At 55.2% G+C, this 22,643-nt stretch overlaps 1 protein-coding gene across 5 annotated transcripts in view; it reads left to right on the forward strand.

Annotated features, from left to right (window-relative positions):
- The window catches only part of IL21R (interleukin 21 receptor), a 46,301-nt gene that overhangs the window by 18,094 nt on the left and 5,564 nt on the right, over positions 1 to 22,643 (forward strand). For 2 of the 5 annotated variants that reach the window (XM_075899961.2, XM_075899960.2), the window contains exons 3-9: positions 730 to 804; positions 8,772 to 8,877; positions 11,267 to 11,472; positions 12,283 to 12,437; positions 14,226 to 14,403; positions 16,150 to 16,237; positions 16,858 to 16,942. In XM_075899961.2, coding sequence (XP_075756076.1) covers positions 750 to 804; positions 8,772 to 8,877; positions 11,267 to 11,472; positions 12,283 to 12,437; positions 14,226 to 14,403; positions 16,150 to 16,237; positions 16,858 to 16,942 — 873 coding nt within the window. In that variant the 5' untranslated portion in view covers positions 730 to 749. Of the gene's footprint in view, positions 1 to 729; positions 805 to 7,868; positions 8,878 to 11,266; positions 11,473 to 12,282; positions 12,438 to 14,225; positions 14,404 to 16,149; positions 16,238 to 16,857; positions 16,943 to 22,643 lie in introns of those variants that run through there. The other 3 variants (XM_075899963.2, XM_075899962.2, XM_089769348.1) reach the window with 3 other exon arrangements.

The following is a 22,643-nucleotide window of genomic DNA, read 5'->3' on the forward strand; positions in this document are numbered from 1 at the left end:
CATCCAGTCCAGCCCCAGCCCTGCATGCCCTTTGCTCCATGCAGACAGCTTTCCAGTCCCGTGTGCAGGGTCAGAGCCCTCCCACTGTCCTGGGGCTCATTGACAGGATATTTAGGGCTTGTTTAAATGACGGAGGAGGCTCTACGGAGACCAGCCTCACTTGCATGGGAGCAGGTATCATAAACTAGGGGAAGCTGGGCCTCCACAAACATCCTCCACCCTGCATCCCCCTTTCTACTTCCTGCTTGGCCCCCGGCAAAGCTCCGTCTCTCTGTGAGGTGGCTCCTAGCTCCAGCCACGCTGCCCCTCCTCCTGGATTTCTGGGGCCGGGAGGAGCTAGCCTGGGGCAGGGGCCGGCAGCTGCGGTGTGGCATTTGGACTCTGGCAGGGGGAGGTGATGTGGAAGTGGCTGGGCCTCAGCAAAAGGAAGGGCTAGCCTGTCCCAGTCAGCAGCACACTGTCCATGCCCGCATGTCCCCATAGCTGCTGTCCAGCTGGCTGCTGTGTTTCTATAGGGCCTGCCACCAGACTCTACGCGGGTGCAAGCACCCACTGTCCCAAGGCACGTCTAACCATAGGCACCCAGCAGAGAGTAAGGACTCTAGCGTAGCCTGCATGCAGGTGTTGTAGTAGGGTTACTAGTGAGCTCCGGCACGCTGCGGTGTGACGCTCCCAACATGTCTCTCTCACTGTTCGGTGGCTGGGCTGAGCTCATGTTTTGCTTTTCAGGACGGCCAACTGGGATAAGCATGAGGAACAAATTGCAGCTCCAGGCAATTCCCTTCTTCCTTTTGCTTCAGCACAGTAAGTTCCCACATTTCTTTCCTACACTTTCACATCCGTGAAGCTTCTTATTCTGTTGGCCATTATTTAAGCCTATGTTGAACTGGCCTCAGGGGAATAGCCATGTTAGTCTGCAAAACCAATGAGCAGCCCTATGGCACCTTGCAGAAGAACCGAGTCATTAGGGCATAAGCTTTCATGGGTGAAAGCCACTTCATCAGATGAACTGGAGCGGAAATTACAGAATCCAGGGAATATATAAAAGAAAAGGAACTTACCGGTCAATTGTAGGACCAGTGTTAATGAGGCTAATTAACTCAGGGTGGATAAGTCACATTCACAGCATTTGATATGCAGAGTCAAATATCAAAAGTGGGGAAATTGCCTTTGTAGTTAGTTAACCAGTTAAGATCCTTATTCAGGCTTAAGTCGATAGTATTGAACTTGTAAATGAACTCCAGGTCAGCTGTCTCCCTCTGTGAGCGGGTGGTAACATTCCTTTGTAGAAATGGCTATTTTTAAATCCATTACTGAATATCCAGGGAGGTTAAAATGTTCCGCTACAAGTTTGAGTGGTACCATTCCTGATGTCTGACTTGCATCTATTTACCCTTTGATGCAGAGACTCTCTGGACTGGCTAATATCCATGGCAGAGGGGCGTTGCTGTCACTTGATGGCACAGATCACATTTTCGGATGTGCAGTTGTACGAGCCTCTGATGTGGTGGCTTATTTGGTTATGTGCTATGGTGGTGTTGCTTGTGTAGATGGGTGGACAGAGTTAGCAACAGGGTTTGTTGCGGGGGGGGGGGGGAGTTCCTGGGTGAGTGTATGTGTGTTGTGGCATGTGGCTGCTGGAAAGTATTTGCTTCAGGCTGGGGGCTGTCTGCAGGCAGGGACTGACCTGTCTGCCCAAGGCCTGTGACAGGGAGGGGTCAATTTCCAGGCTAGGTTGTAGATTGTCAATGATGCACTGGAGAGGTGAAGCCTGGGGCTGTAGGTGGCGGTCAGTGATGTTCTGTGATTTTCCTTGTTGGATCTGTCTTGGAGTAGGTGACTTCTGGGTTCTCATCTGGCTCTACTGATCTGTTTCTTTACTAAAATAACGTAATTAGCCTCATTAACACTGGTCCTACCATTGACAGGCAACTTCTTCTTCTGTTCTATATACCCCGGATTCTGTAATTTCCGCTCCAGTTCATCTGATGAAGTGGGTTTTACCCTGAAAGCTCGTGCCCTAATAAGCGTGTTCATCTCTAAGGCGCCACAGGACTGCTCATTGGCTGAAATGGGTCAGTGTATGTTAGTAAAAGGCCAAGGCTCAAGATATCTGGGGCTTAAGCTAATTGGCTAAAGGTTCAAGCTCCATTTTATTTTGTCCCAACCTGTTTGTCTGTTCCTGCTTATAATGATACAGCCACTTGCTGGGCTTTTGGGGTATGTCTGCACTCCAAGCTGGGGGTGTAATTCCCTAGCTCTCCTCAAGCTAGAACATCACAGACGGGCTGCCCAGAGCTGAGGCACCTCACTGCTGCCTGTCCTTAGGGAGTGAAAGTCTTGTCTGGGCCTGCTGTGGATCAGCTCCCTGAAATCGCCAGCCTCTGGCAGCATAAGCCCGGCCTGCCAGACCTCTGCAGACCCTTCTTGTGCACAGGATAGTAATAGGCACCTACCACCTGCAAGTCCCCAGGGTGCTGTTGGTGGAGCACTCAGCCCGCGGTCCGCAGAACCCTCGCGGAGCACTTCAATTCGTGGTTCCCCAAAGACGACAGCACCCGCCTGCTTGTAAGATTCAAGTCACAATCACCACTTTGCACCACACCCAGCACTGAACTACCTCCATAGGAAGAACAAGAGCAAGTTTATTACAAATAACAGAAATTCAAGTGAAAGAGAATGAGACTATTGAAAACCAACTGTTACAACATATAAAACAAAATCCTAACCCGCTGTCTGGAGGCTAACCTTAACTAACAAGGCACCTCCTGCCTCCTACTAGACCACTTACCTCAAGTACTTTCACCCACATCTTCAACCAGCTGGGCTGAGTTCTTTTCTTGTAAGAGCAAGGCCCCTGGCAGCTTGTCCGGAAGGAATGCACCCCCAAATAGCAGAACAGACCTTCCATTTTCTTTGCACCCCCAAATAGCAGAACAGACCTTCCATTTTCTTTGCACCCCCAAATACCAGAACAGACCTTCCATTTTCTTTGCACCCCCAAATACCAGAACAGACCTTCCATTTTCACTGAAAACGGGCATATCCCCTAGCGCCCTCCTCGCAATTCACTTCTTCCTTTGGGACTTCCCACCAGCTCTTCATTAGCGTTTGCCTTGGTGTGCTAACAGACTGCTGCATGGGCCTGGCCAGCTGCCCCTTTTCCTCCCCCTGTCAGCATGGAGAGGAGGGAGGCGAAGAGACAAGGACGTAAAGCGGCCGTGTGTGGGCTGCTAGCAGCAGCCGGTTCTTCCTGGGATCCGCTCCGGCCCACACTGGCCTGGAGAGATGGTACATGGGGGTGACCTGTGCTAACAGCAGACCTAGCACCCCCTGGCGCACATCTACGTAGCTCCTCCCCTAGTGCCAGAAACACCCTTCCAACCGTCGCAGTGAAGAGCCGCAGTGGGGTCCAGACCCGACCTCACGTGAGCTCTTCTGGTGAACCCAGGGGATCCCAGTGCCCCATGGACCCCTTGCCCTCTGCCACTTGGCATCCGGAGGTGCTTGGGTCACGCTGTGCAGGAGGTCCGACACATGCTCAGGGCAGTCAGCCCTATGTGGCCTGGGCCGGCAGGTCTACACCTGCTGTCCCTGTGCTTGAACAGGGCTCATGCAGGTCTCTCTTCCCCCTGGGAGTTACCCCCAGCTCCAGGGCAGAGGGACCCTGCGATGCAGGGCTGGGGGTATTTCAGCAGAAATGGCGTCTCGTCAGCCGTGTGATTAGAGCAATTTCAACCCCCGCCACCTGCAGTGACACAGGCAGGCTAGGAATGGCCAGCTCAGCGCCTCTGGAGAAGCAGAGCCTTGAATTGACCTGCCTGGGCCCCAGAAGCTGAGCCACTCTAACCCTGTAACCGAGCCAGAGCTGACTTCTCGAAAACAGCCCTTCGACTGGAAACAAGCAGAACAAATAGCATCTGCAGGAACCAGATGGGGGATTTGATTTTCTGTTTCTGTTTCTAAATGGAGCCCCACCTCACTTCACAGTCGAGTCAATGTAACACCGGCAGGCGGAACCAAATCTGGGACCACTGGAGCTTAGTGCATGAGCCTCTCCTGCCTGTGCTAAAAGCCAGCTGGCTCCCAGCTCAGGCTGTAGTAGAGCAAACTCCTCCTCTCTCTGGGAGGGGTGTCTGCTGCTCCGGGGGATGGTGCCCCATGCCCGGGGTGTCTGGGTATGATTAGGACAACCCGGAAGCCCCCGAGCCGCACTATCCTGCCCACCTGGCCACAGGGATGAGCTGCAGGCCCCTCGCACAGGTGTGAGGGTGACATGGCATGACGCCCTAGGCATCAGCTGTAGAGGTGGGCCAAGAAGCATTCCCTGCCTTGCTGCGATGCTCCTTCTCCATCTCCTCAGGAGCTTTCCCCTTAGGGCGTGCTGCAACCCTGAGGAGAACCCGCAATGGGGTGGCATTTTACAGATAGCCAGTCCCCTGCCGGCTTCATCGGAGCGCTGCCACGCCAGGACAGCCATGGATGGCCTCTGAATCAGGGTTCCGATGCCCAGTTCTCAGCTCCAAGGTTCTGATGATGCCTCGCAGGCCCGAGCTTAGTCCAGGAGGGCTACAGCAGCGGGATGACTGGAATAGACTATTCCGCACTTACCTGCACTCTGCCGTACTGTGGTAGGGCCTCAGCCACGGATCAGTGCTAGGTGCTGTTCGTACACACAACAGAGGCAGAGCTTCCTAGCTCAGCACTAGACAATAGAGAACAGTGGAGCATCCCCATGCTACAAAAGGGGACACTGAGGGGCAAAGTGGGGCAGCAGCTTGATCAAGACCACGAAGTAAGTTGGTACCAGAGTCAAGATGAGCACTCAGGAGCTGGACTGCGCTGCTGCACCCCACACGCTGATGGCTAGTCCCCTGTGCACTCCCAGTGAACCGGGGTCTCCACCCCCCGTCAGCTAATTATTAGCGTTTCCTGTGCTGATGGGTGTTGTGGGGCTCCCGGCTGCCCTCCCTTCCAGTCAGAGCCCCCTCTTCTTTCGGGAGCCACAGCATTGGAGACAAGGGCTGGAAGAGAGCTCCAGGGGCTTCGAGTCCAAGGCCCTGCTCGAAGCAGGACCAACCCTTGCAGATTGATGCCCTTAGGCTGCTCCTGGAGAGCAGAGTGTAACCTCATGGGAGAAACAACAGACTCAGGGATATGTCTGTGCTACACTGCGCGGGTTTTAGCAGCCCGACTGTACCAACACAGCCACGTCACTCGGGGTATGTCTGTGCTACACTGTGCGGGTTTTAGCAGCCCGACTGTACCAACACAGCCACGTCACTCGGGGTATGTCTGTGCTACACTGCGCGGGTTTTAGCAGCCCGACTGTACCAACACAGCCACGTCACTCGGGGTATGTCTGTGCTACACTGTGCGGGTTTTAGCAGCCCGACTGCACCAACACAGCCACGTCACTCGGGGTATGTCTGTGCTACACTGCGCGGGTTTTAGCAGCCCGACTGTACCAACACAGCCACATCACTCGGGGTATGTCTGTGCTACACTGTGCGGGTTTTAGCAGCCCGACTGTACCAACACAGCCACGTCACTCGGGGTATGTCTGTGCTACACTGCGCGGGTTTTAGCAGCCCGACTGTACCAACACAGCCACATCACTCGGGGTATGTCTGTGCTACACTGTGCGGGTTTTAGCAGCCCGACTGCACCAACACAGCCACGTCACTCGGGGTATGTCTGTGCTACACTGCGCGGGTTTTAGCAGCCCGACTGTACCAACACAGCCACGTCACTCGGGGTATGTCTGTGCTACACTGCGTGGGATTTAGCAGCCCGACTGTACCAACACAGCCACGTCACTCGGGGTATGTCTGTGCTACACTGCGCGGGTTTTAGCAGCCTGACTGTACCAACACAGCCACGTCACTCGGGGTATGTCTGTGCTACACTGCGTGGGATTTAGCAGCCCGACTGCACCAACACAGCCACGTCACTCGGGGTATGTCTGTGCTACACTGCGCGGGTTTTAGCAGCCCGACTGTACCAACACAGCCACGTCACTCGGGGTATGTCTGTGCTACACTACGCAGGTTTTAGCAGCCCGACTGTACCAACACAGCCACGTCACTCGGGGTATGTCTGTGCTACACTGCGCGGGTTTTAGCAGCCTGACTGTACCAACACAGCCACGTCACTCGGGGTATGTCTGTGCTACACTGTGCGGGTTTTAGCAGCCCGACTGCAACAACACAGCCACGTCACTCGGGGTATGTCTGTGCTACACTGTGCGGGTTTTAGCAGCCCGACTGCACCAACACAGCCACGTCACTCGGGGTATGTCTGTGCTACACTGCGCGGGTTTTAGCAGCCCGACTGTACCAACACAGCCACGTCACTCGGGGTATGTCTGTGCTACACTGTGCGGGTTTTAGCAGCCCGACTGCACCAACACAGCCACGTCACTCGGGGTATGTCTGTGCTACACTGTGCGGGTTTTAGTAGCCCGACTGCACCAACACAGCCACGTCACTCGGGGTATGTCTGTGCTACACTGCGTGGGATTTAGCAGCCCGACTGTACCAACACAGCCACGTCACTCGGGGTATGTCTGTGCTACACTGTGCGGGTTTTAGTAGCCCGACTGTACCAACACAGCCACGTCACTCGGGGTATGTCTGTGCTACACTGCGCGGGTGTTAGCAGCCCGACTGTACCAACACAGCCACGTCACTCGGGGTATGTCTGTGCTACACTGCGCGGGTTTTAGCAGCCCGACTGTACCAACACAGCCACGTCACTCGGGGTATGTCTGTGCTACACTGCGCGGGTTTTAGCAGCCCGACTGTACCAACACAGCCACGTCACTCGGGGTATGTCTGTGCTACACTACGCGGGTTTTAGCAGCCCGACTGTACCAACACAGCCACATCACTCGGGGTATGTCTGTGCTACACTGCGCGGGTTTTAGCAGCCCGACTGTACCAACACAGCCACGTCACTCGGGGTATGTCTGTGCTACACTGCGCGGGTTTTAGCAGCCTGACTGTACCAACACAGCCACGTCACTCGGGATATGTCTGTGCTACACTGCGTGGGTTTTAGCAGCCCGACTGCACCAACACGGCCACGTCACTCGGGGTATGTCTGTGCTACACTCCGCGGGTTTTATCAGCCCGACTGCATCAACACAGCCACGTCACTCGGGGTATGTCTGTGCTACACTGTGCGGGTTTTAGCAGCCCGACTGTACCAACACAGCCACGTCACTCGGGGTATGTCTGTGCTACACTGCGCGGGTTTTAGCAGCCCGACTGTACCAACACAGCCACGTCACTCGGGATATGTCTGTGCTTAACTGCGTGGGTTTTAGCAGCCCGACTGTACCAACACAGCCACGTCACTCGGGATATGTCTGTGCTACACTGCGCGGGTTTTAGCAGCCCGACTGTACCAACACAGCCACGTCACTCGGGGTATGTCTGTGCTACACTGCGTGGGTTTTATCAGCCCGACTGCACCAACACAGCCACGTCACTCGGGGTATGTCTGTGCTACACTGTGCAGGTTTTAGCAGCCCGACTGTACCAACACAGCCACGTCACTCGGGGTATGTCTGTGCTACACTGTGCGGGTTTTAGTAGCCCGACTGTACCAACACAGCCACGTCACTCGGGGTATGTCTGTGCTACACTGTGCGGGTTTTAGCAGCCCGACTGTACCAACACAGCCACGTCACTCGGGGTATGTCTGTGCTACACTGTGCGGGTTTTAGCAGCCCGACTGTACCAACACAGCCACGTCACTCGGGGTATGTCTGTGCTACACTCCGCGGGTTTTAGCAGCCCGACTGTACCAACACAGCCACGTCACTCGGGGTATGTCTGTGCTACACTGCGCGGGTTTTAGCAGCCTGACTGTACCAACACAGCCACGTCACTCGGGGTATGTCTGTGCTACACTGCGTGGGTTTTAGCAGCCTGACTGTACCAAGACAGCCATGTCACTCGGGGTATGTCTGTGCTACACTGCGTGGGTTTTAGCAGCCCGACTGTACCAACACAGCCACGTCACTCGGGGTATGTCTGTGCTACACTGTGTGGGTTTTAGCAGCCTGACTGTACCAACACAGCCATGTCACTCGGGGTATGTCTGTGCTACACTGCGTGGGTTTTAGCAGCCCGACTGTACCAAGACAGCCATGTCACTCGGGGTATGTCTGTGCTACACTGCGCGGGTTTTAGCAGCCCGACTGTACCAAGACAGCCATGTCACTCAGGGTATGTCTGTGCTACACTATGCAGCTTTTAGCAGCATGGCTGTACTGACACAGCCACGACACCTGGGGTATGGCTGCACTCCACAGCTTGAAGCAGCACGGCTGTACTGACACAGCCACGTCGCTAAGCACTGCATAGTGTAGAGACAGTCTGGTGGCTGTTTTGAATGTTGCTTTTGGCTTTTCACACGCTGCAGCTTGACAAACAACTGCCCAGATGAGAAAGTGCACAGAGGTGCTGCAGGGAGTGCAGTTCTTGGGGGAGGGGAGGGGAAGTACATGACTCTGCTGTTTAAAATAACAAGCACTAGTTTCACGGCCAGCAAAGCAAAAGGGCAGCTCCTTCTTCTCTGCCCAGGGAGAGAAGCAGAACTTATGGCTGGTGCAGCCCTGACAAGACTTAGGAATTTTGTAGCAGCTGATTTAAAATGTTCTTAAAGCCTTTGTCAAAATGATAGAACACAGAGAGTGCGGATGAGGGGCCCTGGGTCTGGCACTGAAACTGTTGCCTTATTCTCTCCCCCTGCACGTGCAGCTACGTGCTGTGAAGATCTGGTTTGTTCTGTGGACTATGTGCAGACCCTGACGTGTGTCCAGAAAACTGAGCCCAGTGGGACTTTGTACAACCTCACGGCCACGTGGTAGGTACTCACGAGCCGGGGACACGGCTTACATTTGCAGCCGTTTGCCAGGGGCTAGAGCGCGCCGCTCTCCTTCTCAGGCCTCTGGGCTCACCGCCGACCGCACTCACTCCCCCGCACTCGAGGGGACTTCCCATTTCTGGCTTCCGTAACCCGGCTCCCGGCAGGGAGGGGAAAGGAGGCAGTTGCCCCAGTTGAGAGGGGCCTGGGCGCTGCACGCTGCTCTAGTGCTGAGGGCTGGGGGGAGGTCCAGCCCCATGCTGCAGCCGGCTTGGCAGGCTCTCTGCCCCGACTCTGCCACCCGAAGCCCCCCTCCTGCTGGGGGTGCGGAGCCTTGCCCAGGAGCCTGTGAAAGCCGTTGCCCCCGGGCCATAGCAGGGCGGTATCACCCCCCAATACACACACTTCACTGCCTCCCGCCATGCATGCTCCTCCGTCTCCCAGGCCTGAGACTGGCCCTGCTGCTGTTGGGCTTGGAGCAGTGTTAGGACTCAGATGTGGATAATGCTGTGGCCCACCCTTTGCCAGCATATGGCTTTATTTCTGGCCAGATCTGTGTCCTTGGGCCCCCCCTGCTAGTGTAACCCTTGACCCTCCTCTGCCTTTGCATCCGCGTAGGGCTCGCAGGGGCAGATGACTGTTTTCCAGGGCCCCGGGCAGCATAACTCCGCGGGGCCCCCCCTTTGCCACGGCGCATGCGCGGGGCTTTTTTAAGCGCGGGTCCCGGGGCGGCCACCCCGTTCGCCCTGCCCTATATCCGCCCCTGAGGGCTCGTTTGTAGGAACGGCCCTGAAGGAAAGAGACCGTGCAGCTGTAGCTAGCCTGGAGAGTAACCTCTAACACCCCGTCTATTAGTGATAGAAATGCAGCCGTGTTAGTCTGGTGGAGCTGAATAAAAAACAGGACAATGTAGCACTTTAAAGACTAACAAGATGGTTTATTAGGTGATGAGCTTTTGTGGGCCAGACCCACTTCCTCAGATCAAATAGTGGAAGAAAATTGTCACAACCATATATACCAAAGGATACAATTAAGAAAATGAACACATATGAAAAGGACAAATCACATTTCAGAACAGAAGGGGGATGGGGGGGGGGGTAAATGTCTGTGAGCTAATGGTATTAGAGGTGATAATTGGGGAAGCTATCTTTGTAATGGGTAAGATAATTAGAGTCTTTATTCAAACTTAAGTGTAAAGTGTTGAATTTAAGCATGAATGACAGTTCAGAGGATTCTCTTTCAAGTGTAGTCTGAAAAGGCCTTTGAAGCAGGATGCAGGTAATCAAGTCGTTGAGACAATGTCCTTTCTGGTTGAAATGGCAAGAAACTGTTTTTTCTTTGTGATCCTGTCTAATATCTGTTTTGTGGGCACTGATCCTCTGGCGAAGTGTCTGAGACATTTGCCCAATGTACATAGCAGACGGACACTTTCGGCACATGATGGCATAAATTATATTTCTGGATGCGCAGGAATATAAGATCAAGAACACATACGTGTTCATTTTTTAAATTGTATCCTTTGGTATATATGGTTGTGACAATTTTCTTTCACTATTTGATCTGAGGAAGTGGGTCCGGCCCACGAAAGCTCATCACCTAATAAACCATCTTGGTAGTCTTTAAAGTGCTGCATAGTCCTGTTTTTTGTTTCACCCCATCTATTGACTTTGAAATGTCCCATCTCCCCTTACCTACCACACTTCAGGGCTGTTTCCTGCTCACTGTATTCCCAAGATCTCTCATAACTCTGCTTAGAGCTGAGTAGATAGAGGGATTTTTTTGCAAGTATTTGTTGGCATTCAGAAGTGAATTTCCATTTAAAAACCTAATTGTGCCACTTTTGCTTTTCATGAATTTCTCTGCTAACTCATTTTAGTTACGTGTGTTACTAGGGCCGGATTAAGGGGGCTAGCCACCCGAGGTGCCAACCTATGGGGGGCATCTGATTGACGTGGTAAGGGGCGCTGCATCAGGCGCCCCCCATAGGTTGCTGCATGGGGGTGGGACCACGCATGCCCCGGATGCCTGGGGGCGTGGTGCCCCATACACATCAACCAGGGAGGGGCCATGCATGCGCTGCGCGCCTACTGCATGGGGTGCAAGAATGGCTCGGGCCAGCCCTATATGTTTCACAAATCACAAACTAGCCCCATTAAAACATGTTGTTACAAGGAGGGAGAAGAATCGTTCTCCTTGGCCTCTCAGAGCAGGACAAGAAGCAAGGGGCTTAAACCGCAGCAAGGGAGGTTTAGGTTGGACATTAGGAAAAACTTCCTGCCTGTCAGGCTGGTGAAACACTGGAATCAATTGCCAGGGGGTTGTGGAATCTGCTCTCGCGGTTCCTTCCAGTCCCGTGATTCTCTGAGGGGGCTGTGTTTGATGTTTAAAGGCTTGTTGAAGAAGAGATGGACATTTCGGAGCGCTCCTGCAGTCTGCTCCAGGTGTCCAGAAATGCTACTCACACTCAGTACGCATGCTGCATGGACCTGAAGTATTTCCATTCTGACGACATGTTCAGGGTAGATGTGACAAAGCTGGCCGATGGGCAGTACACAACTTCCAAAGCATGCAGTGAATTTCATCTGAGCCAGAACAGTAAGTACATGAACTGCTGAACCTACCTTTCTGCAGCACGATCCCGGTGCCTCTGGGCACACGTCGCTCTGGGTCACATGGGAGTGCCTAGGGGTTTGTGCGTGCATGCTGCCAGGCGGGGGGCCTGCTGCATAAGGCTGGCCCTCTGCCCAGGCTGGAGTGGGGGGCATGTGTCGGTCCCTGCATATCGCGTGTCCCTGGAGTAGCAGGTGACTTGTTCCCGCCTCAGATCTGCTCTATGTCTAAATAGCCACAATGCTAGTTATTCAGCCAGAAGCAGACATGACCATGAAGGGTCGCTTCCATCGGACGTGTCACAAACACGCCCAGTAGCAGCCGTTCCAGTGGGAAATCTGAGCAACATAAAGTTCTTGCCCTGTCAGGTGGCATCAAATACCCCTAGAAACCTGCCTCTTTCCTGAGTTGCCTCTTGTACAGGGGAGTTGGTCCTCATGACAGGACAGTCAGGGTGGATGCTGGTGTAGCTTGTTCACACAGCACGTTGCTGAACCCTGAATCCTGCAATAAACCACGAGGTTCCTGGGTGCCCAACTAGACACACACAGGCCACAAGGGGCTGCCAACCTACTGGTGGAGTTTCAGTATTTGGTTCCGAAATGGAGCCTCAGGTAAGGAGCGTCGAGGCACGTGTCAGAGGGTTACCGGAAAGCAGACGGCCTTGCAAGGGCATGAGCAATAAGTGACGGGTGCTGTTGTCAGAGACCATTCCCGTCCCCTGCACCCAGCCAGAGCAGAGGGTCTCAGGACCGTGCAAATCAGCACAATTTTCTTTCTGTGTTTGCACCCCAGTTAAGCCGTACCCGCCGTTCAACCTGACGGCCGTGCTTTCGGAGGGATACAACATCTCCTGGGACACCATCTATCGGAACTCTCCGGTCTTTTACAACTTGGATAACGAGCTGCAGTACGAGCTGCGGTATAAGAAGAAGAGCGATACCTGGGAGGTGAGAGGGAAGCGAGGGTACCGATGGGAGTGTACGTACCACACCAGCAGAACAGGTGTGCAGGCATGAGCCAAAGCAGGAGAAGGCCCAGCCTCTGTAAAGTAACAGCGCTGAGCTCTGGCGGGGCAGGAGAGGAAGGAGTCCTCGGGGTGCACACGGTGTCTTCGTTTGACTGGCCTGCCTGGCTGGCGCTGGATGGAGACTGGGATCATTTCTCCTTGTGTCTGAGGGGCTCTGACTTTCATAGGCAAGACTTGGAGCTCAGGCCTCTCCTCCGCTGGATGAGTCGCACCCCAGGCCAATGCTGCAGCCCCCACAGGGTTAGCCACGGCTGCTTGGCTGGGTGCTGGCCTGGCAGGGCAATGAAAGTATGAAATAGGGTCTGCTCCCTCCCCGCCGAGTGCTGTCAGCTTAAGCCAGCAGCATGTTGGGGCAGGAGCCAGGGCCAGGGGGCTGCTGCCGGCTTCTGCTGTCCAGGGCCCAGTCCAGAGGGGGACGTCTCAGGAAGATGCTTGCACAGCTGTCAGCCTGGAGCTGCAGGTCCCAGGGACTGGCCCACTAGACCCTCTCTGCTGCCCTGTCGGGGGTTGGCTGTTTCCTGGGCTGCAGCCGTGTAGATCAGCCCCGGCCATTCCATCAGCATCAGCCCCAGGGAGGTTCCCATTCGTGACACTGACACTGGTACAGGACAGGAGGCCCTAGGGCCCTTATGCAGAGATCCAGACCCTGGCATAGCTGCATGGCTCCGCATCCGCCCGATGCTCCCTGGAGAGAGGGACAGGCTGGGGCCCCTCGACTTCAGCCACCAGTGGAGTCTGAGTCTGTTTGGAGAGCCCAGGGGCTTGAGGCTTCGAGGGGGATCGGGGTGGGGGTGGGCTCCAGATGCCATAGGGAGGCTCAGCAGATTGACAGCTCAAGTGTAGGGGGCTCAGCTGGAGGTTCTGGGGGGGATCCGGATGCACAGAGGTTGGGGGATGGGGGTAGCTCCCCTGTAGCTAAGTGACGGGGGCAGGAAGTGGGGCAGGAGGTGCAGAGCTCCTTGGAGCCAGGGGAGATTCTGGTCTGACCCTGATGGCTCCCTGCAAGGGAAGTCCCATCATCCTCTCCCTGCCCCCGCACAGCTGGGGCTAGCCGCCGAGCACCTGCTGGGGCTGGGAAGAAGCTCTGGGCCTGAGGCTGGAGCTCGCTGCTCTCCTGCGCTCCCCTCCCCTCACACAGCCTGGGTGGGAGAACAGCAGGCACAGCGCTCCCCCCACAATGCCCCTCTGCGCCCCTGTGTGTGGAGAGTCATTGGGAATCGGGGCCAGCTACAAGGGGGAAATCTGGGGCCTCTGAATCCTGTACATGCCCCTGTGCCTCCGCCGCCTGCACCCCTGCTCCTGCCTGCAGCTTGTAGAGAAGGCCGGGTGTGGTGGAGTAGCCCTGCCCAGCCACGTCCCGTTTCCCTGGGGGCCCCCGCAAGGGCTCTCTCAGCTGGCAGCACAGGGCCATTCAGACCTCTCTAGCTGTGGGCTGTGCGACAGAACCTCGCCTCCTGCCTGCGGATGGGCCAGCTAGCGCAGAGCTGGGGCGCTACCAGGCCAGCTCCATTTTGTGCCTGTCGCCCGTGGGGGGCCATTGGTAGGCAGGCGGGGATCAGAGGGTGCTAAAAGGTTACAGTTCGTCAGTCTAATACTGAAACCAACACGTTTAGTCAGAAACAGAACCTTTGGGGGTGGGGAGCAGGTGGGGACTGGGACCAAAGCCTCCACTTCTGCTAAAAGCTGCCGCGGTGTTTCCCTTTCCCAGACTCAGAAGAGCAAAGTGATCCCGGAGGACACGCGAAGCGTGGTGCTCCTGCCGCTGGAATTCCAGAGGGACACAGTCTATGAGTTCCAAGTGCGGGCTAAGCCCAGGCCTGGCTCCGAGTACCTGGGCTTCTGGAGCGAGTGGAGTCACCCGCTGACCCTGAAAACTGAACCGGAGGGTAATCAGAGCATCAGCCCCTTTGCCTCCCGTCTGACGCTAGAGAGCAGCTCCAGAAACTGGTTCATTAGAACGAGAGCCAGGGCCATGGCCACAGCTGAGTCCATTGCACTGTGCACCTAAAAGGGGGTCACAAATTGTCCCCTTGGCCTCGGAGGACAGGACAAGGAGCAAGGGGCTTAAACTGCAGCCAGGGAGGTTGAGGTTGGACACTAGGAAACACGTCCCACCTGTCGGGGATGAAACACTGGGATACGTTGGCTAGGCAGGTTGCGGAATCTCCACCATGGCAGATACCTGGCGGGGATGGTCTGGACGGTGCTTGTCCTGCCATGAGGGCTGGGACTGGACTCGAGGCCCCTTCCAGTTCTACTGCTCTGCGATTGTCCAGCTCTCCAGCAGAGCGACCAAGCCCCTGAACTGGTCTGCCCAAGCTGGGCATGCCGCCATGGCCACCTTTCCTCGGCAGGGTGTGTTGAGGTGGACGGGGGTTGGGTTATGACCTGATGCTGCTGTGATCTGAGCGTTGGCTTTACAGTAGGGACTAGACCGTGAGATTGGAGGGCACGGCTGGGCTCCATTATAAAACCCACGGCAGCACGGCTCAGAGCGCCGCAGACTCGGCCTTGCAAGGCTCATGCTAGTGCTAAAACCTCTGTGCAGCCAAGTGGGCTCTCGCGTGCCCCATTCCCAGGGCTCAGGCCCCCCACTGCAGCCTGAGCCCAGTGTCGACATGGCAGGTTCGAGCCCAGCTGAGCTCTGAGGCTCCCTGCCTCGGGTTTCACGTGGCGGGTGGATGTACCTAGACGGGCTCTGACCAGTTCTGTAGATGGTGCCTGGGATGAACAGGATCCACCCGGCAGTGCGGGGTCCGACATTCCCGCTCGTGTTCAGGGCTCTGACTTTCACCTGGGGAAGTTTATATCCAGCTTTGGCACTGGGGTTTGGCCCAGCAATCCGGCTTTCCCAGCAGGCAAGGCGCTTCTGACTTGTGCACAGCACTCATGCCCACGCACAGAGCCATGCAAGTGGTGTATTTGGCCAATGGCTAGGGGACTTCCACCAGAGGGATCAGGGCAAAGGGCTTCCTGCAATCTCCCCGAGGGTCGCTAGGGTGCTTTCTGCCCTGTGCTGTAGGAAGAGGACAGAGGGAGTCTATGGGTGGACTGTGACCATATGCTTTAGAATTGGCCGCAGAACCTTTTGCGAGCTGCTTATGCTCATTATTTTAGAGTGAAAAATGTTTCTCTGGAGTGTGGAGCTTGACAAAAACCACCAACTCCCCCTTGCTTGGGAAGTTAGCTCCCTTGTCCCTCCCCCGCATCCCAGGCCACGGGCTGCCTCGTCCTCACCTACTCCTGGAGCCCAGTGCTGCCCCAGGGAGGTGCTAAGGACCCTTTGTCCATGGAGCAGCCTTGCACAGTAAGCTCTGTGTCCCCGGGTTTCCTTATGGAAAGGGCGACCTTTGCAGCATGGACAGAAGGCCCAGATTGCGGTCAGACTGTGCTGTCGACCCTCCTGCCATGGCAATGCCACCAGCTGGACTCCCAAGGAGGGGACGTGCCGGACCCCAGCGCCAGAGGGCTGTGCCGCAGGCCAGTCACAGAGCCCATGGAAACGGCTTCTGGACGTAGCAAGCGCGGCACCTTTCCACCCCTCTGTCCTTGACCTCTCCTTGCTCTGGCATCTTTAGCCAGAAGTGGCACTGCCGGGCGAGAACTGACTAACCCGGCTGCTTCGCCCTCAGAGAGTCCCGAAATGCGATGGCTGGTGCTGCTGCTCGCCCTGGCGCTGCTCGCCGTCCCGGTCACCGTGTTCCTGACCATGCACCAGAGGTGAGGGCGCGCTGCTCAGCATCTGCTCTGGCTGGCTGTGACCCCGCCCGCTGCCATTGGTACCCGCCCTGGTGCCCGGTCCCCTCCGGCTGAACAGGACGGGGCTGTGCTTGGGCTCAGAACCCCGCTGCCTGGGGCCATGGCCTGTCTGAGGCACTCTGCCCCCTGGTGGAGCTCACGTGGCCCGGCCCGATCGTGGGGCACGGCTAATTCGTTCACACAGACCCGGCCTGGCGCGTGGGAGCAGAGCCCCGGCCAAGCTGCTGTGATCTCCAGACTCTGGCTGGGTGAAGGAAGCACCTGGGATTTGTAGCCACGGGAGGGCTCGAGGGGGCCCGGGCCTGGGAGACCACGGGGAGTGGGAGGCAAGGACCACAAAGTTCCGGGGCAGAAGCTGGGACAAGCCTGGGGCCTGAGCATTTCGGGAGGGGGGATGCTAAGCATTATGGGAGGAAGGGCTCCAAGCGCCCAGCCTGCAGGCCACACGCGTCGAAGGCCTGGCCCACCCCGAGCGATAGAAGGGCGAGGGCAGATCCATCCATCTTCTTAGCAGAGCCCCTCCAGCTTGTGCCTGCAGCACGTGCCGGGCACTGAACGCTTGCTCTTCTCTTCTGTTCCAGCGTTTGGAAGAAGCTGGGGGTTTTCATCCCCAACCCTGCTCACTTTTTCAGACCGCTGTACGTGGTGCACAACGGAGACTTCAAGGTACGCACGGGGCGACTGGCCGTGGGCTCAGGGAAATGGCCCCGCTCCTGCACGCAGGCTGGGGCTTTCCAGAGGAAGCAGTGGGAGGAAGAGAGTGTCAAGTGACATTTGGGCACTGGTTTGACTTCCCCAGTGTGTCTGCCTGCGGCAAGAGCAGCCTGCTGGCCAGCTCGGGGCTGTAGAGACAGGAATTGGGGCGTTGTTAGCACCCTGCTTTCAGTTTCCAGGCTTCAGGTTTCTTGGCCACGTTGTTATTTTGCCCCCTTGTGGTGCTTTTTACAGCAGAGACAGCAGATTCGCTCACAGCACCGGGGAAGCTGCAGCAGCTCCCTGCAGCCCCTACCTGCTGCTTTGGATTTAGGGCGCTAGGTTTGTGCTGCCCTGGAATGTGGCTCGTGTGTTGCTTACAGCAATGGGGAACCGTCCACCTAAACGGGATGTTACATGGTACAGCCAGGGCACCGTCAGCCAAGCGCTTTGCTGTATTCCCATGTGAGTGCTGGCCGGCCACCAGGACCATTCTCATCCCACAGGCCTCGGCTTATGCCTGGAGGCCAGCGTTAGCCTGCGCAGTCCCCTCCTTCCCAGAGATCTTTTACAGCCCAGAGCAGTTGTAGCTATCAGCCTGGAGACATGCTTAGACCTGGAAGGAGTAAATAAACCAACCCAGTAACATTCATCAGGCTGCAATGTCTCTGAATTAGGCGTCTGCCCCCTGAAGTCAGTAACTATATCTAGTTACCCTGACTCTCTTCTCACTTAAATCAGCCAGATGGTTTATTAGATGATGAGCTTTCGTGGGCCAGACCGTTTTGATCTGAGGAAGTGGGTCTGGCCCACGAAAGCTCATCATCTAATAAACCATCTTGTTAGTCTTTAAAGTGCTACATTGTCCTGCATTTTGCTTCAGCTACCCCAGACTAACACGGCTACATCTCTATCATTAAATCAGCCAAGCACTCCAGTCATCTGAAGCATTGGGCTGTGCCCACAAAAGCTCATGATCCCATCGACAGGTTTTGTTAGTCTGTAAAGTGCTACCAGCCCATCAGTTGTTTTGTAAGTTTATCCTGTTACAGACCAACTCGGCCCCCTCTGAAGCTTTTGCTTTAGTTCTTAACTTTTCCCTCCCTGGCTTGCGAAGAGCAGGGTTCTTGGTGACAATTCTGATGGGTTTTCAAATGAGGGGAGAAGACCGTGAACCCCAGTGTGATGGCAGTGCACGGCCCGGGGCCCTGCCATGCAATGGATGCATGAAGATAATGCCAATGTCCACATGCAGATTTCACGGTTTCTCGTTTTCGGGCAGTTTCCTGTTGTTAAAGCAGCTCTCATCAGAGACACTTCACGAGTTGCCGCTTGTTTCTGATCCTTCTCTGACCCTTTGGCTACGTCTGTCTGGCTCTTGCGCAAGAGGGTTTGTGCAAAAAGGAGCCATCTACACCACTCATTTTTGCGCAAACGCCTCTTGTGTAAAAACGGCTGCTCATTACTTATGCAAATGAAGCACGGCGATATGCCACGCCACGCTTCATTTGCATATGCTTTTCCGCAAGAAGGCTACGGTATAGATGTAGCCTTTGAGAGACTCACTAGCTGCAGTAGAAACACTAATGTCAAGACTTTAGCCAGATGCCCAGAGAGATCATTGGTTACAAGCATAAATTTCACATCTACTGCTCCTGGGTTCATGCAGAACCAAATCCAAGTGAGCTCCCATGCCAGTGCCCCTTCTGATGGCTGCACCCTTCTTCCATTTTCATCATCCGCACGTCCGCTAAGCCCACCGAGCCCGTTGCTCTCCTCTCACCTCTCTTGCTGTCGAGGAGTTTGAAACACGTTTCCTATGCCTGGAGGAGTCTCCCTGGGGCTGACCAGCCAGGCTTTGCCATCTTGGCGTTCTCCCTGGGGTCGTTCGGCGGCCGCAGCGCAGACAGCTTTGCCTGTACGTGACCCTACCTTTACTGCATAATAACTGAGCCAGTACCCGAGCCCCTAATCCAAACAGCATCTTACTTCCACAGCAAGTCCCCAGTTTGGCACCACAAGACGCTAGCTCAGAATTGCAGAACATGGGCTAGAAGCATGTACTGAAAATACTCTAATTGCCATCCTGTGACTGAATGGTCCGTGTGCACCGGGCACACCATGTACCGTGCTGGTCCCAGCATCTCCAGCAGAATAGGGCAAAGCGAGAAGGTGTTCAGAGACAAAGAAGTCCTTTGATTAGAGACATGAGACTGGAGAGTTGGGTGTAATTAGTGTGGCAGAAACGAAGAAGACAACAAAGTACTGCCAGGCCCAGCAGACAACCACTGCACACACCCATCCACCCCCTTCCGTAGAGCAAGGCCTAGTGGGCGTTCAAGCCCAAGGAAAGGCAGCACACTTCGGAGTGACAAAGGAAGGATTTTGTATGTGAATCGAGCACGTGGCATTCAGGCCCCGAGATATCACTGAGGCCACGGGCTCAGCAGGACTCAGAAAGGCCCCGCAGCGTCCCTGGCTCCCAGCCGTATGTAGGGAAGCTGCACGATACACATTTCTATCTCCTGCTTTAGGCCTAAGCCAGCTCTTGGACAGGGGAGAGAAGAAAACTCCCTCCCAGCAGAGTGCGGCTGCTTCCACCCCTTGCTAACTCCTAGACAGTCTCCTGCCTCCCAGCAGCTGGGCCCCAGGCTTGGCGCTAACTCCCCTATGGGCTTCCCAGGCAACGTGGCGATGTTCTGGGGGCTCAGCGAGTGCAGCCATGCACGCCCTGCCCGGGAAGCAGAGGCGAGGCAGGGTCTGTGCTGACCAGCCACAGAGGCGAGGCAGGTGGGGGGGAGCAGAGGAGCAGCCTTGGGGGAGCTGCGCTTTGCTGGGCACTGCCGGGAAGAAACGGACTTTGGAGACGTTTGCTGGTTTTGTCTCGGTTTGGGCTACATGAGTTTGAACTGCAGTGACTCTTCCACTCTCCTCAGCAGCCCACCCTTGAGCACCCCCTTCCAGAGGCTCTCTGGGCCTTCGGACAGAGGGCGCGGCGTCCTGCTGTGGGGTGGAAAAGGGGCAGCCCTTCTCCACCAGGCCAGGACGGAGGCTGCTCCTTGTGAGGCTGCTGAGAGGGAATGAAAGGCCACTCATTTCTAAGATGAGAAACTTCTGGGAAATTAATAAAGCTGCAGAATAAAGCAGCAGTCGCCCACGCAGTTATCAGCCACAGCACGAACTGCACAGACAAGGGCGCTGCAGAGGATGTGGTGACCTTGCTCACACCTGAGCAGGGACTTTATCACCAGCTGGCAAAACCCAACTTTTCTAGGACAGATTCAGCCACAATCTGACTGCACAAAGCCAGGCAGCTGAGCCCTCTTGCAATGGAGCTGGAAATTCTGCTCAGGCAGAGCAGAGGGAAGAGGCAGGGGAGCCCAATTCTCAGGGGATTGGGTAGAGGCTGTGGGCAGCGAGCGCCAGGGCTTGAGGGTTTACCCCTAGTTTTTTGCTCTCCCCACAGTGGGGCTCAGCCCAGATAGGGGTCAGGCCTGGTTCTTCTCATTATTATTTTTAATTCAAGGAAAATCTGTTGAGTAATTTTTGAGTTATGGAAGAATGAAAAACACGGGCTCCAAAGTGGTGCAGTTTTGAGAGGGTGGTATCCCAGCACCTTAGGCTTTCTCGGCCCATTTAGTCTATCCCAATTCACATATCTGTCAGGGTGAAATGTCTCTCCATTCCTGTCTGCGGATGTGCCCGGCAGACTCCACTCCAGACATGGCTGGCAGGGAAAAGTGAGTCCCATCACCAAGAACAGGCAGCACTGTTAGGGCTGGAAGCAGAGGAGATTTGCGTACTCGTTACCTTGCACAGTTCTTGTACTCTGGGTGGAACTGGACCTTGGGAAAAGCAGTGAGAGATGGCAGGCAAGCAGCAGGTACATTCTGCCTGTTGAACTCCAAGAAAAGGGGGTTGCGTGTTTTTTTGTAAACAGCCTTTGCACTGTATGAGCATCTTCCGATTGTTTCCAGCTCACAGGCAGCCGGGGCGAACACTCAGTTCATCAGTATAAACTGGGTGATCACAGCTTGGTGTGCGTGATTTCTGTGCAGAGTGTCAGACAGTACAAGCTGCTTTCCAGACCTGTCCCCCGACATCTCAGACGACTCTGTCAGGCCGAGAGCAGTTTGGGGCAGGGACTGAATTTTTTTAGATGTCTCTGCTGCGCCCAGCAGTTTGGGCCCTACTGCAATGTACAAGATAGATAGTAATTAGTGAGGGCCATTGGGACAATGTCTAGTTTGAGCTGGGGCTTGTCTTCACTCCTGCGCTGGCACCCTGCTGCCGGGGAGCATTCTCCCGCCAACTTAACTTCTCCACCTCCACAAGAAGCAAAAGCTGTGTTGGCGGGAGAGTGTCCCCCACTGACACAGCACAGCGTGGACACCGGACACGTCAATGTAACTTCTGTGGGTTTTTAACACCCCGAGTAACATAAGTTACATGGGCCTTAGTGGTAGTGTAGGCCAACTCCTAGAGTTTCAAAGAGAATTCAAGGGTCCCACCAGGAGTGATGGCTGCAAAATAAAGACAATGAAGTGTTTATTCTTCTTTGGGCCGTGTCCATCGAGCATGAAGGGCTCCCTCTCCAGACAGATGTGTCCGTGGCCCCAGGAGCTTACGAGCTAGAATGGAGATGGATATGACAAATGAGAGCGAGAACAGAGCCAAGGGGGTGCACTGCGGCTGGCAGGCCACACAGAGACTCAGATTATGTACACTCCGAAGGGAACACTGAGACCAGGGCCAGGGTGCAACCAAAGGGCTTTGGGGTGTTCCAGGCAAAGGGGGCATCATGTGTGTGAGAGGCAGACAGAGGCCACTGAGGCTGAGCCGCAGGGTTGGATGCAGCAGGAGGCAGTGTTAGGGGAAAGGGGGGCTGTGTGAGGGGGAGTAAAGGCCCGGCCAGGAGCTTGACCGGATCAGTCAGGGTACAAAGGCAGGGACACACGTGCGAAAGGAAGAGCTAGACAAAACTACCGAGTGAATGAACACAACGAGTAGTCCTAGGCACCATCTGAGGAAGTGGGTTTGGCCCACGAAAGCTCACGATACTCTAGATATTGTGGTTAGTCTCTAAGGGTATGTCTACACTAGCCACCTTAGTTCGAACTAGAGTGGCTAATGTTGTCATTCGAACTTGCAAATGAAGCCCGGGATTTAAATATCCTGGGCTTCATTTGCATGTTCCCGGGCACCACCATTTTTAAATCCCGGTTGTTCGAACTCCCTGCCTGCAGCTCCACATGGCACGAGCTAGGTAGTTCAAATTAAAGCTCCTCATTCGAACTACCATTACTCCTCATGCAGGAGGAGTAACAGTTCATCCGAACTAAGGACTTAGTTCGGATTAATTTCTGACTGCCGTGTGTAGCCGCGAGCAGTCAGTTCGAACTAAGGGGACTTCAGAATGGTGCCCGCCCGGGAACATGCAAATGAAGCCCAGGATATTTAAATCCCGGGCTTCATTTGCAAGTTCGAATGCCTACATTAGCCACCCTAGTTCGAACTAGGGGTCTAGTGTAGACATACCCTAAGGCTATGTCTACACTGCAATCTTTTTCCAGAAAAAGATACGTAAATTGCGAGCCGCAATTTGTGTACCTTTTTCCACTTTTTTTCCGGAAGAGGCTTTTCTGACATTTGGCCTGTCTACACGGTGCCAAAT

This window comes from Pelodiscus sinensis, chromosome 15 (genome assembly GCF_052426305.1).
Source record: "Pelodiscus sinensis isolate ZL-2025 chromosome 15, ASM5242630v1, whole genome shotgun sequence".
In the NCBI taxonomy this organism is placed as follows: Eukaryota; Metazoa; Chordata; order Testudines; family Trionychidae; genus Pelodiscus; species Pelodiscus sinensis.